General features: G+C 35.6%; 1 protein-coding gene across 2 annotated transcripts in view; it reads left to right on the forward strand.

Annotated features, from left to right (window-relative positions):
- The window catches only part of ttc21a (tetratricopeptide repeat domain 21A), a 25,231-nt gene that overhangs the window by 1,213 nt on the left and 9,314 nt on the right, over positions 1-14,704 (forward strand). For both annotated transcript variants that reach the window (XM_016518816.1, XM_016518807.1), the window contains exons 5-23: positions 2,542-2,664; positions 2,743-2,900; positions 2,976-3,060; positions 3,896-3,994; positions 4,291-4,483; positions 5,082-5,179; positions 5,352-5,546; positions 5,651-5,786; positions 6,978-7,135; positions 8,029-8,238; positions 9,212-9,450; positions 10,687-10,759; positions 10,851-10,958; positions 11,036-11,177; positions 11,267-11,367; positions 12,700-12,888; positions 12,969-13,079; positions 13,159-13,240; positions 13,661-13,811. In XM_016518816.1, coding sequence (XP_016374302.1) covers positions 2,542-2,664; positions 2,743-2,900; positions 2,976-3,060; positions 3,896-3,994; positions 4,291-4,483; positions 5,082-5,179; positions 5,352-5,546; positions 5,651-5,786; positions 6,978-7,135; positions 8,029-8,238; positions 9,212-9,450; positions 10,687-10,759; positions 10,851-10,958; positions 11,036-11,177; positions 11,267-11,367; positions 12,700-12,888; positions 12,969-13,079; positions 13,159-13,240; positions 13,661-13,811 — 2,651 coding nt within the window. The remainder of the gene's footprint in view (positions 1-2,541; positions 2,665-2,742; positions 2,901-2,975; positions 3,061-3,895; positions 3,995-4,290; positions 4,484-5,081; positions 5,180-5,351; positions 5,547-5,650; positions 5,787-6,977; positions 7,136-8,028; positions 8,239-9,211; positions 9,451-10,686; positions 10,760-10,850; positions 10,959-11,035; positions 11,178-11,266; positions 11,368-12,699; positions 12,889-12,968; positions 13,080-13,158; positions 13,241-13,660; positions 13,812-14,704) is intronic.

Here is a 14,704-nt window from a genome sequence, read left to right on the forward strand (position 1 = left end):
AAATGTAATGCATTTTTGTACTTATTTTACTGTTTTTTTCGAGATCTACTGGGACAGTGATAAAGATATCGCGATCGACGGGTTGGCGACCACTGATCTAAATGATCAACATGATCAAAACACACTCAATCTACTCCATGCTTTCTGTCGTCTGATTGGTAGTTTAGAGTTTTTATCAAGTAAACGGTCTTTTAGTGTAATTGTACAAATGTCCAGCTTCAGCTGGTGCTTTGCGTGTCTTTTTACATTTACATTTAGACATTTAGCAGATGCTTTTATCCAAAGCAACTTACAAATGAGGACAATGGAAGCAATCAAAATCAACAAAAGAGCAATGATATGCAAGTGCTATTGACTTGTTTGGCATTGCTGGGAACGCCCACAAATACGTCATAACCGTTTATGCCATGGGGGAAAACAAGCCATTCGAATTAACGAGCGGAGACCTTGTTAGGCGCTTGATCTTTACTTTTTGTGATGATTTCGATTGATTTTTGCTTGGTGCAATGCCGAAAAGATGCTGTGGCGTTCTGTACCTCTAATAAGTTAAAAAACCTGATCTGAAGATGTATATGACTAATAAACAGACGGACTACCGGAGGTAGCACTGAGCGGGTAGCACAGATAGGCTACACTACTTACCCTGCAATGATCTGTCGTTAGTCCCGTCCCCCTGCACCGCAACCCAGTTCTGATGGGGCTTACAGTAACCCAACCCTCCTTCTTGGTAAGCCATGTTTTCAATTCTTGGAGACAGGCTGTTAGTTGGTATAATGCAGACTTGTCATTGCGCTTAAGTGGTATGTAAAGCTGGGTATCATCGGCATAGCAGTGATATGACACATCGAATCTCCTAAAGATTGAACCAATGGGTAACATATACAGCGAGAACAATAATGGTGCTAAAGTTGATCCTTGAGGAACACCACATGAAGAATATGCTACAGAAGATGAATATTGCCCAATACTGACTGAAAATCTTCTGTTAGACAAAAAGGACCGAAACCAGTCAAGTACAGTACCTCTAATACCAATGCAGTGCTCCAAGCGAGACGGCAGAATATCATGGTCAACAAAATCAAATGCTGAACTGAGATCTAAAAGCACTAAGACCATAGTATTACCAGAATCACTGGATATTAAAATGTCATTAAAGACCTTTCTGTCGTCTGATTGGTAGTTTAGAGTTTTTATCGAGTAAAACGTCTTTTAGTGTAATTGTACAAATGTCCAGCTTCAGCTGGTGCTTTGCGTGTCTTTTTACATTTACATTTAGCAGACGCTTTTATCCAAAGCAACTTACAAATGAGGACAATGGAAGCAATCAAAATCAACAAAAGAGCTATGACAAGTCTCAGCTTAAAAACGTAGCAAGTTTTTTTTTAAATTATATAATAAATAAATAAAAGGAAAACAGATAGAATAAAAAAGAAAATAGCAAGCTAGTGTTAGAGGCTTTTTTGCTTTTTGTTAATTGTATAATAAATAAAAAGAAAACATTTTATAATTGTATAATAAATAAAAAGAAAACAAAGAATAGAGAAGCTAGTGTTAGTTAGTAAAGGAATAGAGTGCAAGTCTAAAAGGGGCAAGTTTTTTTTTTTTTTAAAGAATAGAATTAGAATAGAGAGTGCTAGAGTTAGAGGGTCAAATAAAGATGGAAGAGATGTGTTTTTATTTTGTTTTTTTTGCTGTCAAATCTGATTTCTATAAAGTAAACGTCAGAATAACTGTAGTAAGTATTCCTGGACTGAAGCAGCTCGGCTTTACTTGATTCTCCATCAATCATTTTCTAGAAAAATCTCAAATCTGATCCTCAGGATCTTTTGAGGAGCGTTTGTTTCCAGAAGCTTTACTTTCACTGTTCCTCAGCGGAGGAATGATCTTCACAAGCCTCCAGAACATCTCACATCTTCTGAGGAGCCTTTATTTCTTCAGCTCTCAATCAGCATTGCATTGCATTATATGTTTGGAGCATTTCAATCTCATCTTATTAAGACACATTATTGGAGATATAGAGTGAAAACTGATATTTAGATCATTTTATGTGAGTATCCGCTACACTGTTATAAATATCTCACCGACTTACATCACAAGCTATCAGAATTTCATCATATAAACATCAGCATTTGCAGCAAATTACATATTTTTGCGCTGTTCGGGTCTCTGAATAAAACCGAGCTGTTTTTCTTCCATATTCTAGATATGATAACATATAAAAGCCTGATGGATCAAATATGATACTCAATAACAAAAAAACACGTTTTTTTAATGTACAAAAGCTAAATAAAGATTTATGAGAAAAAAATCATTTGACTTTCATATGTCAGGTTTACACTGTTAAATGGCACTAATAATGAAAAATAATTGAATAAAAATAACGTTATTTTAATACATTTCATCGAAAGGTTAAATGACCCGTTCCATTTATTATATTTTGTAATATTATGTTAATATGTCCGATTTTAAAGGCTTAAATGCCAGTGTAGTTGGAAATATTGCATTCAGGCTGGTTGATGAATTGTTTGTCTTTATTACCAGGGGCTTATTCTGAAGGGCTGGATTGCGTTGACCTCTGACACGGAAGAGAACAGACCTCAGGCTATACGCTACTTTGACAGCGGTGTTCAGGATGCTGGGAATTTATTTGGACTCATGGGAAAAGTAAAACGTGTTGAGAAACATACCGATGAACTCTTTTGAATAATGGTACAGGGACTAAGCTGTTTCTTTGACGTGCAGATGGAGTTCTTCATGGCGAAGCAGAACGAGCTGTGCGCTCTTGACATCGCCAACCAGATCATCGTCTCTCATCCAGACTTCAGCCCGGCGCTCCTCATGAAGATGAAGGTGTTCGTGTCTCTGCGTGACTGGGAGCAAACGGAGGCGGTCGCACAGAGGTGTGTGCTACTCTCAGCTTATCATTTAATAGAGAGGTTTAGATGTTCTTCAGTGTTTCTGCTTGAAATCTGCAGAGTTCTGGAGAGAGACGGACGTGATCTGAAAGCTCTTCAAATGATGACCGTCATCGCTGCGGCTAAGGATGGAAATATGGAGCTGGTAATTCTGTTGCTTTTTATTTAAACGCATATTGCCTGCATTTTTAAGACCGATTGAAATCATTATAGCACTAGGAAAGCTGATGTGACATTTGTCGTTTTAATTTAGTTTAACATGATGTACTAAAATAACCAAAATAATAAAAACTATATAGACAATAAAAAGTAACGACTGACAAAAATACATGCATACAAAAATGCAAAAAATTGAAAATCTAAACACTGATTCAAAATAAAAATATAATGGCATCTCAATTATACTAAAATAACACTGATTTGAAGTTTAATCAACACTTGAAAATTAAATATGCCTTTTCTAAGATTTGTTTTTAATTAACATTTTTGATGCAATGTTGTTTTGATATTTTTTGTAGAGTTCAAAACTCAAAAACTGTCATTAAAAGACTGAAATTCTTGGGGAAATATAATATTCACTATATTTTAATAACTTTTACTTTTATTTTTACTTTTTAAAAATGTTTTAAAATGTTGAAATGGAACACTGAAAAAATATAAAGTAAATAGGGTTTACTTAGAAACAATTTCACAAATAATCACAAATAAATGGATACCTAAAATTATAAAGACTGAAATGGTGTTTTCTTGTAAAACGTGTTCCTATAATCTGATTTATTTGCAACATCCAAAAAAAACAAAACATTTTTTAAAGCGAATTTAAAAGATTTTTCAAAAATGTTTAAAATCAACATTAATACAATACAAATATTGGCACGTTTTAAATTATAACAGTTAACATTTTTTTCCCTTTTTTTTTTTCATCTCACACATTCTGTTTTGTCATTGACCCACGAATGTTATTCCATTCTGTGTTTCAGGTGAAAGTGCGTCTTCAGGCTTTAATGAGTGCGGTTGAGATCTCTGAGCCCTGCAATCCCAGCCTGCATGTGGAGATCACAGCAGCCATCAGCCGACTGGTGCCAATCACTCTAAACATCCTCTTATACACTTTTACCGCAGTTTATACATTTATTTCTGTGTCATTTAATAGGTTAGATAGATCAGGCTTGTTTACGAAGACTGAACACACACTGTCCGCACTGGGAGTGTTTGTATCCCTAAGTGTCTGTTTCTATGATACTTCTTGCCCTTGGGACGTTCCTGAGCTATTAATTTCTGTTTTGGAAGACTAATCTATCCTGCCTGATTATAACAGTAGTCTGTCTAAAGCACAAGTCACTGAAATGCTCCAAACAATTTTTCCCAACTGCAGTGTGGACACAACCCAGAGATCCTGCAGATGTTGACGGTGTTTGTGCGTCGAGTGTCTTCACGCACGCCAGTGGCGTCTGATGTCATCTGTGAGCTCGGCTATCTGCTCAATCACCAAAGCAAGTATAAGGACGCCCATAAATGCTACTCTACAGCACTGAAAACAGAGCCCAAGTGCACCTCCGCATTAGTAGGTACAGTATCATCACATCCAAGCAGCAACAATATCATCACTGTACAAAAACACTATTTTCATCCCAACATCAAAAGAAAAAAAATTATCATAATAAAAAACAGTGTTGCAATGCAATGTTGCATTATTATTTTTTGCATTATCTGAATTGTGAAGTATTTATTTGCCATTATACTATTTTAAAACATTGTGCATTGTGTCCAGATGTGTCTAATACTGTATGATAAGGTCATGATAATATTTGTTGATCCTGTTGTAAATATTTACTTTACTGCAATTATTTGTGCTGATTACAGTAAACATTTGAAAGTTTATTATATCATATGAGAATGAATATTGAGTATAATTTACAACTAAACAGATGGATACTTGTATAGATACAGTTCAGTGGTCTGTATTGTTTACTTTATGGTATTACAGTAATAAGAATGAGTTTTCTGTAATATGAATTTGATAGAATGTGTTTTTAATTGTTATTAAAATATTGTTGCAATGCAAAAAATCTTAAAAGTCCTAAAAATAAGCTTCATTTTCTTGTCAAAAATCTTTGTTGAACTCCAATCGTTCCTATGGTATATGCATATACCATATTTTTATAGGCACTATTAGATGCCAGCTGATGTGCGATCAGCTTGAGGAAGCTGCCCAGCATCTCGCGCTCTTCTGCGAAGTGCAAGAGTCTCTTGGAAATACAGCGGTAAAAAGCTGAAATATTACTATTTCTGCTGTCTGACTCACTCTTCATATTGCCACCCATTTAGTATTGGAATTAGAGTGTCTTTATTACATGTTTAGATGGGTAGTAATTAACCACACGCCTCTGTTGTATGTTTTTAGTACTAGTGATGTAAATGTGTTTGATTTAACAGGAAGTTCCTCTGCTGAAGGCCCTGTTGGGCAGGAAGCAGAGCGCAGGTGAGGAGACGGTGATGCAGCTGCTAAAAGACGCCACAGAGCTCCATTTCTCTGCTCTTCGTGGGTTAAATTATGGTGTGGAATACCTGCAGATGCTGGACCTCAATTTCCTTCTGCAAATAGTGTGCATGCACCTGGAGTCCAAACAGGTAATACCGACTTCATAACGTGTCAAAATAAACAGTGATCACCAACTAGATAGATAGATAGATAGATAGATACCGTTTTTAATATTGTTTTTACCCTTTTCCAGGATTTTGCCCTCGTTCCTGGACAAACTCCACCATTTTGGCTGAAACACTCAAATATGATCTTGGAAACAGTCATCAAAGCTGTTCCTGGCATGTCGGTGAGCTGTTATTATATGGCATACATCAAGTTCCTTCTAGGTGAGTTTCAGAGTTAAAGACTTGAGCTGAGCTGATGTTAACCATTGCTGTGAAACTCTGATAACTGTCCCATAATGTAGGGCTGCACGATTATGACAAAAATCATAATTGTCGATTATTCCCTTGAAATTGTAATTGCAATTATTACCGTATTGACCCGAATATAAGACAATGTTTTTTTCTTGGAAATACATCTGAAAAAACGCGGTCGTCTTATATTCAGGGTCTAGACTTTGACATGTCAATAATACACCCACAACAATAGGTGGCGCCAAATACGCATAAAACGAGTGTGCCATGAAATACGTAATGTAATGCGTGTTGTAAAGATCGCGAGTAAAAACAAACCTTACATCTGCATGAGTCGTGACTGTCACGTTAGCCTGATGGCACCAAACTCCCTTTGTGATTTTAAAACGTAAGACAGTACCCAGATTTGAAGACTACAGTAAGATTTAACTTCGACTGTTAATAAGATTTTGGTAGGCTACTATTAGATGGATAGCCTAAATGTCCTAATTCAGATGGGCTACCTGTTTTATTTTATTTTTTAATGGTATATCAAAAAGTGTATATTTTTTAAATGTGATTGTTGGTACATTTTACCAGTTTTTACCATACTTTCAAAACAAAAATAAAAATAGGAAAAATATGCAATATGAAAATAATTGAAGACAAAATGTGTTTTACTGAGAAAAAACAAGATTTGGTTTTTAAAAAGCCTTTTTCCAAAAAAGGTACATCTGGAAAAAGGGGGGGTCGTCTTATAATCAGGGTCGTCTTATATTCGGGACAATACGGTACTATACATTTTTGTCATGCAACTGCATGCCGTATTTTTATATGAAAATAAACAAGCTGAAAACACTCTAACTGAAAAACCTTTAGTGCTTTTCTATTGTATTAAGCCTCAAATGTCAACTATACATCGGATTGGTTTCTTCTATAAATTATAAAAAAAAGTAAAAATATGAATGGTACTATAATGTTATGCTAAAACTAAAACAATGGAAAAACCCTTAAGATAACATGTAGAAAGAAAAAAAACATATCTTAAGCGTGCAGAATAACATAAGTGGACTTTGAACAATTAATTGCCGCTTTGAACGATTACTTAATTGTGGCATCCATAATTGTAGTTGCGATTAGAAATTCGATTAATTGTGCAGCCCTACCATAATGCCTCTGCAGGTGAGCACAGGACAGCCCGGCACTTTTTGAACCTGTGCATAGAGAAAGGTCCGTCTGTCCCGGAGGTACACCTCCTGCAGGCCCGTCTGCACCTGAGCGCTGGAGAGCACAGCAGGTGTCTGAGCTGTCTGGAGTCTGCTGTCAGCGTCAGCTTTGAGGTCTGAACAGTAAAGAGTGCATTTAAAAAAATAAAAATGGTCAAATACACAGTATTTGCAGAAAGCCTCTATTAGAGGTATATGTTATATTTAGTTTTTTTGTTTGTTTTTTTAAATCCCACCTTTTGCATTTATTTATTTTTCCTGTAGCGTACTTATAATGTTAGTTTAAGCTTTGTTTTTTGTTCCAAAAGCTCATCATTTATTTCATCATCTCTTTGAACATCTAATAGACATTGATAGGGAAATACGTACAGTTTGTCTAATGGCAGAAGCTTAGAACAAGCCATTTTTGCAGTTTCTGTCATTTCTGTTTTTCACTGGGGAGGAAGTTTTGAGTTACCGTTAAAAAGTCTGGGTTCAGCAAAGCTTTTAAATGTTTTGGAGGAAAAAAAAGACTCTTCTGTTCACCAAGGCTGCATTTATTTGATCAAAAATACAGTAAAAATGTGAAATATTATTAGAATTTAAAACCGCTGTTTTCTATGTGAATATTTGTTAAACTGTAATTTATTTCTGTGATGCGCAGCTGTATTTTCAGCATCATTACTCCAGTCTTCAGTGTCACATGATCTTCAGAAATCATTCTAATATGCTGATTTGCTGCTCAAGAAACATTTCTGATTATGTTTAAAACAGTTCGATATTTTTGTGGCAACCATGATGCATTTTATTTTTCAGGATTCACAGATGAACAGAAAATTCAAAAGAACAGCATTGATTTGAAATAGAAATCGTTTGTAACATTAAAAATGTCTTTACTGTAACTTTTGATCAATTTAATGCAGCCTTTGCTGAATAAAAATATAAATTTCCCCAAACTAATGAACTAGACAATATTTCAATATTTTTGTGTGTGTGTGTGTTTTGAGCTCATGTCTGTGATTTATCAGGTTCGAGATCGATTCCGGTTCCATCTGCTCAAAGCTCGTGCTCTGCTGAGATCTGGAGACCTGAATAACGCCATCCAGTGTCTGAAGATCACCATGAGCATGCCCAGGGTCCGCAGGCCCTCAGAGGGGCCGCAGTTCTTCATCTCCCCCAGCGAGCGAGTGTCTGTGTACCTGGAGCTCACAGAGGCACTGAGACTCAACGGAGAACAGGTCCAATGTGCTTTTGTTCTCCTGTAGCATTTTAAAGGAATGCACAATAATTATTCAACAAGCATTTGATCTAACTAATAGGGATGCATCGAATGTTCGGCAACCGAAATTAAATTAGAATAAGCGAAACGACTGAATAAATTGTACGTGATGTGATCCAATAGTGGTGTGCACTAATGCAGCAAACATGTCTGCAGTGTGAAAGCATTTAAAAGTGTCTGAGAAAGATGCAAAAATCATTACAAGCACCGACAGCGAGACTGTTCAGCACTGCATCGCATGTCTCCGATGAGAAGAGGAAGGGTGGTTGTTGCTGGTTTACTGTATGATGATTGATATTGCGTATCCAAGCGTGAGGAAAATCTGCGCTGAAACAGTGTTACTCGTCAGCTGCTCAGTAACATTTTTATGCATTCTTAAAATAAAATAAAAGTTTTACAGTAATAATAATTACAACAGCTCTATTAATACACGTATTACAACACTTCAAATTGGGATCCTAATATGTTCTAATGTTTTAAAAGAATTGTCTTCTGCTCAGCAAGGCTGCATTTATTTGTACAGTAAAAAATACATGCCTGATTCAAGAAGGGGGTCTGAAAAATGGCCCAGAAATATTATTTTACTAACTTGTCAATTTTAAGTTAAATTGTGTTTTATTGGTGTGGTGTCTGCTAGAATGTTCAGTGTTAAGTAAATATGTTGTTGTTAGTTTAAAATTATTGTTGTTTTGTAATTGATTTTTTTTTCTTTCTTCGAATAGCTAGACAACAGTAAAAAGCACATTTTGGCTATTTAATTTATGCAATGGTGAAAAAAATTGGCAAAATATATGGGGAAAAACTGGTCCAGTGTTTCATTTTGTTTGGCTTCGGCCAAGAATTTTCATTTCGGGGCATTACTACTAACTAGCCTCATAATCTACTGAGTTACTGTCTTGTGCTGTATGTTGTAAAACATTCTCTTTCATCAGCACGAGGCCACTAGAGTTCTGCAGGACGCCATTCTGCGTTTCAAAGGCACACCGGAGGAGACGCGTCTCATGCTTGCTAATGTGGATCTGGCTTTAGCAAGAGATGACGTGGACGCCGCTGTAGTCGTGCTGCAAAACATCCTGCCTACTGAGTCAACCTACATCCAAGCCCGAGAGAAGATGGCACATATATACTTGGAGAGGAAACACAATGAGAAGCTTTACATCACATGTTACAGGTGAGAAATCTCCTTACATTCGGTGTGACAGGTCATAGGTCATGTCCAAGTCGTATTTTTAAAAGAGAAAATAAACCTGATGTAAATATTTGCTTTATTATATTATATAGTATATTAATTTAAATTATTTATTAATTGTGTGTCTGTATGCTAGGGCTGTCAAAATTTTTTTTGAATATTCGTCGAATTTAAAATAAAAATCCACATTCGAATGCAAAAACGTTGCATTCAAATTTTATGTGTGCGTTAATGGAGGCAGCCTTATCAGTGGCGCACGAGATGCGATGACGATGTGCGTGTCCTTGCATTATAATGTTTTTGTTAGCCTATCCAGTTTAAGCCACTACGCTGCTGCATTGTTAATTACAAACATTGCGGGAAAAGAGAACATCAATGCGGAGAAGATCTTGTTTACGTCAGAACTGAAACCAAGCCGTTCACACAGAACGCATATTTCACGCATTTTCTAGAGGGACATCTATCAGCGTTGCACTCGCGTCTCGCACAAAAGAACCGCATGTTTAGAAAGCCATGTAAAATTAATGCAAGTTCAACTTTTAAAAAAATATATCTCGAGACTTTATGGTGGGGTTTTTCCCCATCTCACTGCAACTCGTGTTTTTAAATGAAAAATTTACTCTGTGTGATTGGCTATTAAACTGCATGATGCTGTTTTGTTGCAACTTAATTATAATTGGTTTATAAACATTATTTTAAACATTATGCACTTTTTTTCACAGATAGTCATGTTATCTTATGCTTTGAATAAACGTGCATTAGTAATATTTTGCTTGATGCGCCCTCTTGTGGCCTCAGGAGAGAAGCCAAAAGCATTTCTTCACCCTAACTGAAATTATGCATTTTAAATTTGAATATAATTCGAATTTTGATAATATTTAACTACAAAATTCTAATTTAGTTTTTCAGCCATTTTGACAGCCCTAGTGTATGCAGTAGACATTTTACAGCCGACGTATTTACTAATGTTAGTTCATGTTAGCCTAGGTCTAATAAATAATCAATCAATTAAACGGTTTTAACAATGTTTTTAAAATATGAAATTATCATTAACTTACATTAATCATATTTTATTATTTCTTTTGATTTATGGGTAAAATATAAGATTCACTCTGTGTACAGTGAAGCTGTAAGAGAACTTATTATAGGTTTTTTTGTTTTTTGGGGGGGCTATAGCATGCTGTTGTGGAAGTTTAATTGCTGTCTTAAATGTTTCAGGGAAATAAGTGAGCAGCTTCCAGGAGCTCATACTAGGATCTTGCTGGCTGATGCCTTCATGAAGATACACCAGGTATATATTTAATGTTTTGACATTTGTGGCTTCTCAGTACCAAACCTCTCTATATATATTTCTAAACCATGAAAATATCTTATTCTTAAAGCCAGAGGAAGCAGTCAAGATCTACCGAGAAGTAGAGAAAATTGCTCCGAAAGATACTTTAGCCAAGAAAATAGGCCAGGCTTTAGTGAAGGCTCATGAATATGACACGGCAAGTGGCTTCTACAAGTTTAATTGAACATGTTAAAGGAACTGTTTGTTTCTCATCTGTAATGGCTTATGTTTCAGGCTGTGAGCTATTATGAGTTGGCTCTGAAGACGGATACGCTGGACTGTCTTATGAGTGTAGAGCTGTCCGAACTGCTGCTTAAACTGAAACGATTTGAGAAAGCTCAGCAGGTCCTGGAAAAGGCCTTGGAACGTGAACCTAGTACAGAATGACATTCAAACAAACATATCTGAACCATGAGAAACAGGAATTGTTGTTCTCAGCATGTCATTTTTGTTCTGCTTTTACAGCTGCTGCGTTGGCTACCATGATGAGTGAAGTAACAGTTTTACGAGTGTTAGTAAAAGTACTACGTGCCAGGAATGAGTCTGCCCTGGACGTCATGAAAAGGGTTTGTTTTTAAAGTTACATTGAACATTAAAGGAATAGTTCGCCCAAAAATGGCCATCCAAGATGTAAATGAGTTTGTTTGTGAGCAATGGATGCTCTGCAGTGAATGGGTGCCGTCAGAATGAGAGTCCAAACAGCTGATAAAAACATCACAGTAATCCACAAGTAATCCACAGCACTCCAGTCCAGCAGTTAACATCTGGAGAAGACAAAAGCTGAAACAAATCCAGCATTAAGACATTTTTAACTAAAATACGAGTCCATAATCCATAATAACGCTTCCTCCTGTGAAAAAGTGCATCTCCTGTTGTCTTTCACATAAAAATACAGCCACATATTTGTTTAGAGCTGTTTTGGACTGTTTAAGCGGTGCTTGATTCGTGCAGATTTCTCTCCTGATTCAGACCAGACCACTTTTATACTGGAGGAAGCGTTATTATGGATTCATATTTGAGTTGTTAAAAACGTCTTAATGCTGGATTAGTTTCAGCTTTTGTCTTCTCCAGATGTTAACTGATGGACTGGAGTGCTGTGGATTACTTGTGGATTATTGTGATGTTTTTATCAGCTGTTTGGACTCTCATTCTGACGGCACCCATTCACTGCAGAGCATCCATTGCAGAGACACTGATGCAATGCTACATTTCTCCAAACCTGACGAAGAAACAAATTCATCTACATCTCGGATGGCGCGCGGCTGAAGTAAACCAGACTGTATAAAAATATAAACACAAGCATTGAGTGGCTGCAATCAGCTTCAGTGGCCGTATCAGAGCCACACTGCACCGCAGACGTGTGCAGTGTAAATTGTCTAAGCATTAATAGTAGGGAAAGCCCCTTATACTGGAGCGCTGCCACTTATGAAGTGTTTCTTGGAGGTTATAGTACATTGAAGAATGATCATATGACTTTTTACATACGCCATGTGACCTGTAAATGCGAAAAAGACGTTTCCATTGCAGTTTTGCGAATTATTCCTTTTTCGCATTGCCTGGAAAACCACCTCGTGCGAGCGTAAACTTTTTTGCGATATATGGGCGTTATTGCGAATTTTCCTTTAGGCGCATTTTCAATTCGCAATTTGAAGGGTAATGGAAACGCGCCTACTGATGCAATGCTACATTTCTCCAAATCTGATGAAGAAACAAACTCATCTAAATCTTGGAGGACTTTTTATTGATTGATTGCAGTTGTTCATTTTTGGGTGAACTTTTCCTTTAAGTTAGTGTCGTTTTCTAAGACTAAGGTGGATTTAATGCAATCGCTTAAAAACAGCCTGACTTTTTTTTGTGGCTTTTCTATGTGCATACAAATGAAAATGCTCTTCTGTCAGTTGCACGATCTCCAGCAAAAAGTTGTTTTCCGAACTGCAAACGAGCATCCGGAAGAATTAGAGGATCAGAGGAAGTTGTTAGTGGTGATCTGCTGTGATTGGGCTCGTGAGTTTCACCTCAGACGCAACCTGGAAAAGGCCAAACAGCACTACACTGACGCTTTAAATCACAGCCCGGACAACGAGGAGGTCAGTCAGCTCAAATCACTCTCTCAGTGAATGTTTTGAAGAGAGAGAACGGTTTGTCACATCTGCTGTGTGTTGTGCAGGTCATCTTTCGTCTGGCTCAGTTATACTACGAGCATCAGAAGCTGGATTACTGTGAGGAACTTTGTCTGAAGATCCTGCAGCTCCACCAAAACCACACCGCTGCCTTGATGGTACGAATTTCCCAAATGAGATGCTCAGCAGTTATTTGCAGAAATTCATCTAAATACGTCTGTTTGATTTTATCCTCAGCTGTTGGCTGATACATTATTTTGGAAGAACCAAAAAGAGGAAGCAGTCAAGATTTATGCCATTATTATGGAGCAAAACCCAGGTGGAATGGAATATCAGTTTATGACACCAAACATATCATTGAGATACTAATATCGTTTTTATATATATAATATATATACATTTTGAATTGGTTTTTGTAATTTCTATCCATTTTAATTTTAAAGTTTTATTTATTTACATTTTTTTTTTTTAGTATGTTTAGTTTTTATAATTATTTAAATTTCAGTTTTCATTTAAATTATTATAGTACAATAGATAAACTAAATAAAAATATGAAAAGTTGCTTTGGCAACTTACTGAAATAAAATAAGTTAACGGTTTTTTTGTTTTTTAGGTAACTTTTGCGTGTTTTATTTCAAGTAATTTTTAAATGGTTTTAGCTTTAGTTAACTTTAATAACCCTGAGGCAAACACTATTTATTGAATTTAAATATTTCTTTTCTGTTTCCATTTTTAATAGACAACTTTCATGCCATGGCCAAGTTTCTGCACATTCTGCGCAGGATGGGGAAACTCGATGACGTCCGGTCTGTTTTTATAGCGTGTGAAAAGTTCAGTCCACTGTCGGTCAGAGAACCGGGTTATAATTACTGCAAGGGTCTCTACTTCTGGTCAGTGTCCATCAGACAATATCATCATTTGTATTATAACGGTTGTAGTTGCACGTTTTTGGAAAGAATAAGGTTGATAGAGACATTTTGTTTCTCGTGAATTTGAACTAATCAATTAACTGGTTAATCTAACAGTTAATCTAACTTAATTAGATTTTTAAAATTCAAAATGAAAATTAAACTGTTATTATAATAAAATATTTTATAGTAATTTTTTTTTGTCTTAATGGTCCTAAAAGTGGTTCCAATTTTTAATTTCATATTATATATATATATATATATATATACATTTTATAAATTTTAATTACATTTTTATTTTTTTTAGAGAGAGAGGTAAAATATGAAATGCATATTTTATTTTAATTTTTCTTGTGAGAGAGAGACGTAAAATATGACTTGTACATTTCGTTGTATTTGTAAGATTATTAGCATTCTGTGATTTATTTATTTATTTATTGGAGGAGAAAATCTAATTTGTTAATGAGTCATTTGGTAAACTTAAAGTAATTTCTAGTGGTATCTGGGCTAATTAATAGAGGACAATTTATTATTATTTTTAAAATGTGTCCTGAAAGAGGTTTCTATGTGGGTCAAAGACGAAAAAGGGTTTAAGCATAAAACATTAAGTGTAATACTGCTTTAAATTGTTGATGTTTCCCCCCCCAAAAATGTAAACATTTTCTGTTTAATTTAATTGCAATTTTGTTTTTGTTTTTCTGAGCAAAAAATAAATATCATACATTTTTCCCTGATTTACAGAAGAGACCCACTAAAATGTCATTCAGTGTAACAATCTTGTCAGGCATATTTACAACAAAAATCAATTTATGACATATTTAAAAGACTAATTACTTTCACCCCAAATACTAATTAGTTGTAATTTTAAATTTTTT

This window comes from Sinocyclocheilus rhinocerous, unplaced genomic scaffold, assembly GCF_001515625.1.
Source record: "Sinocyclocheilus rhinocerous isolate Xijiao unplaced genomic scaffold, SAMN03320098_v1.1 scaffold1575, whole genome shotgun sequence".
Lineage (NCBI taxonomy): Eukaryota > Metazoa > Chordata > Actinopteri > Cypriniformes > Cyprinidae > Sinocyclocheilus > Sinocyclocheilus rhinocerous.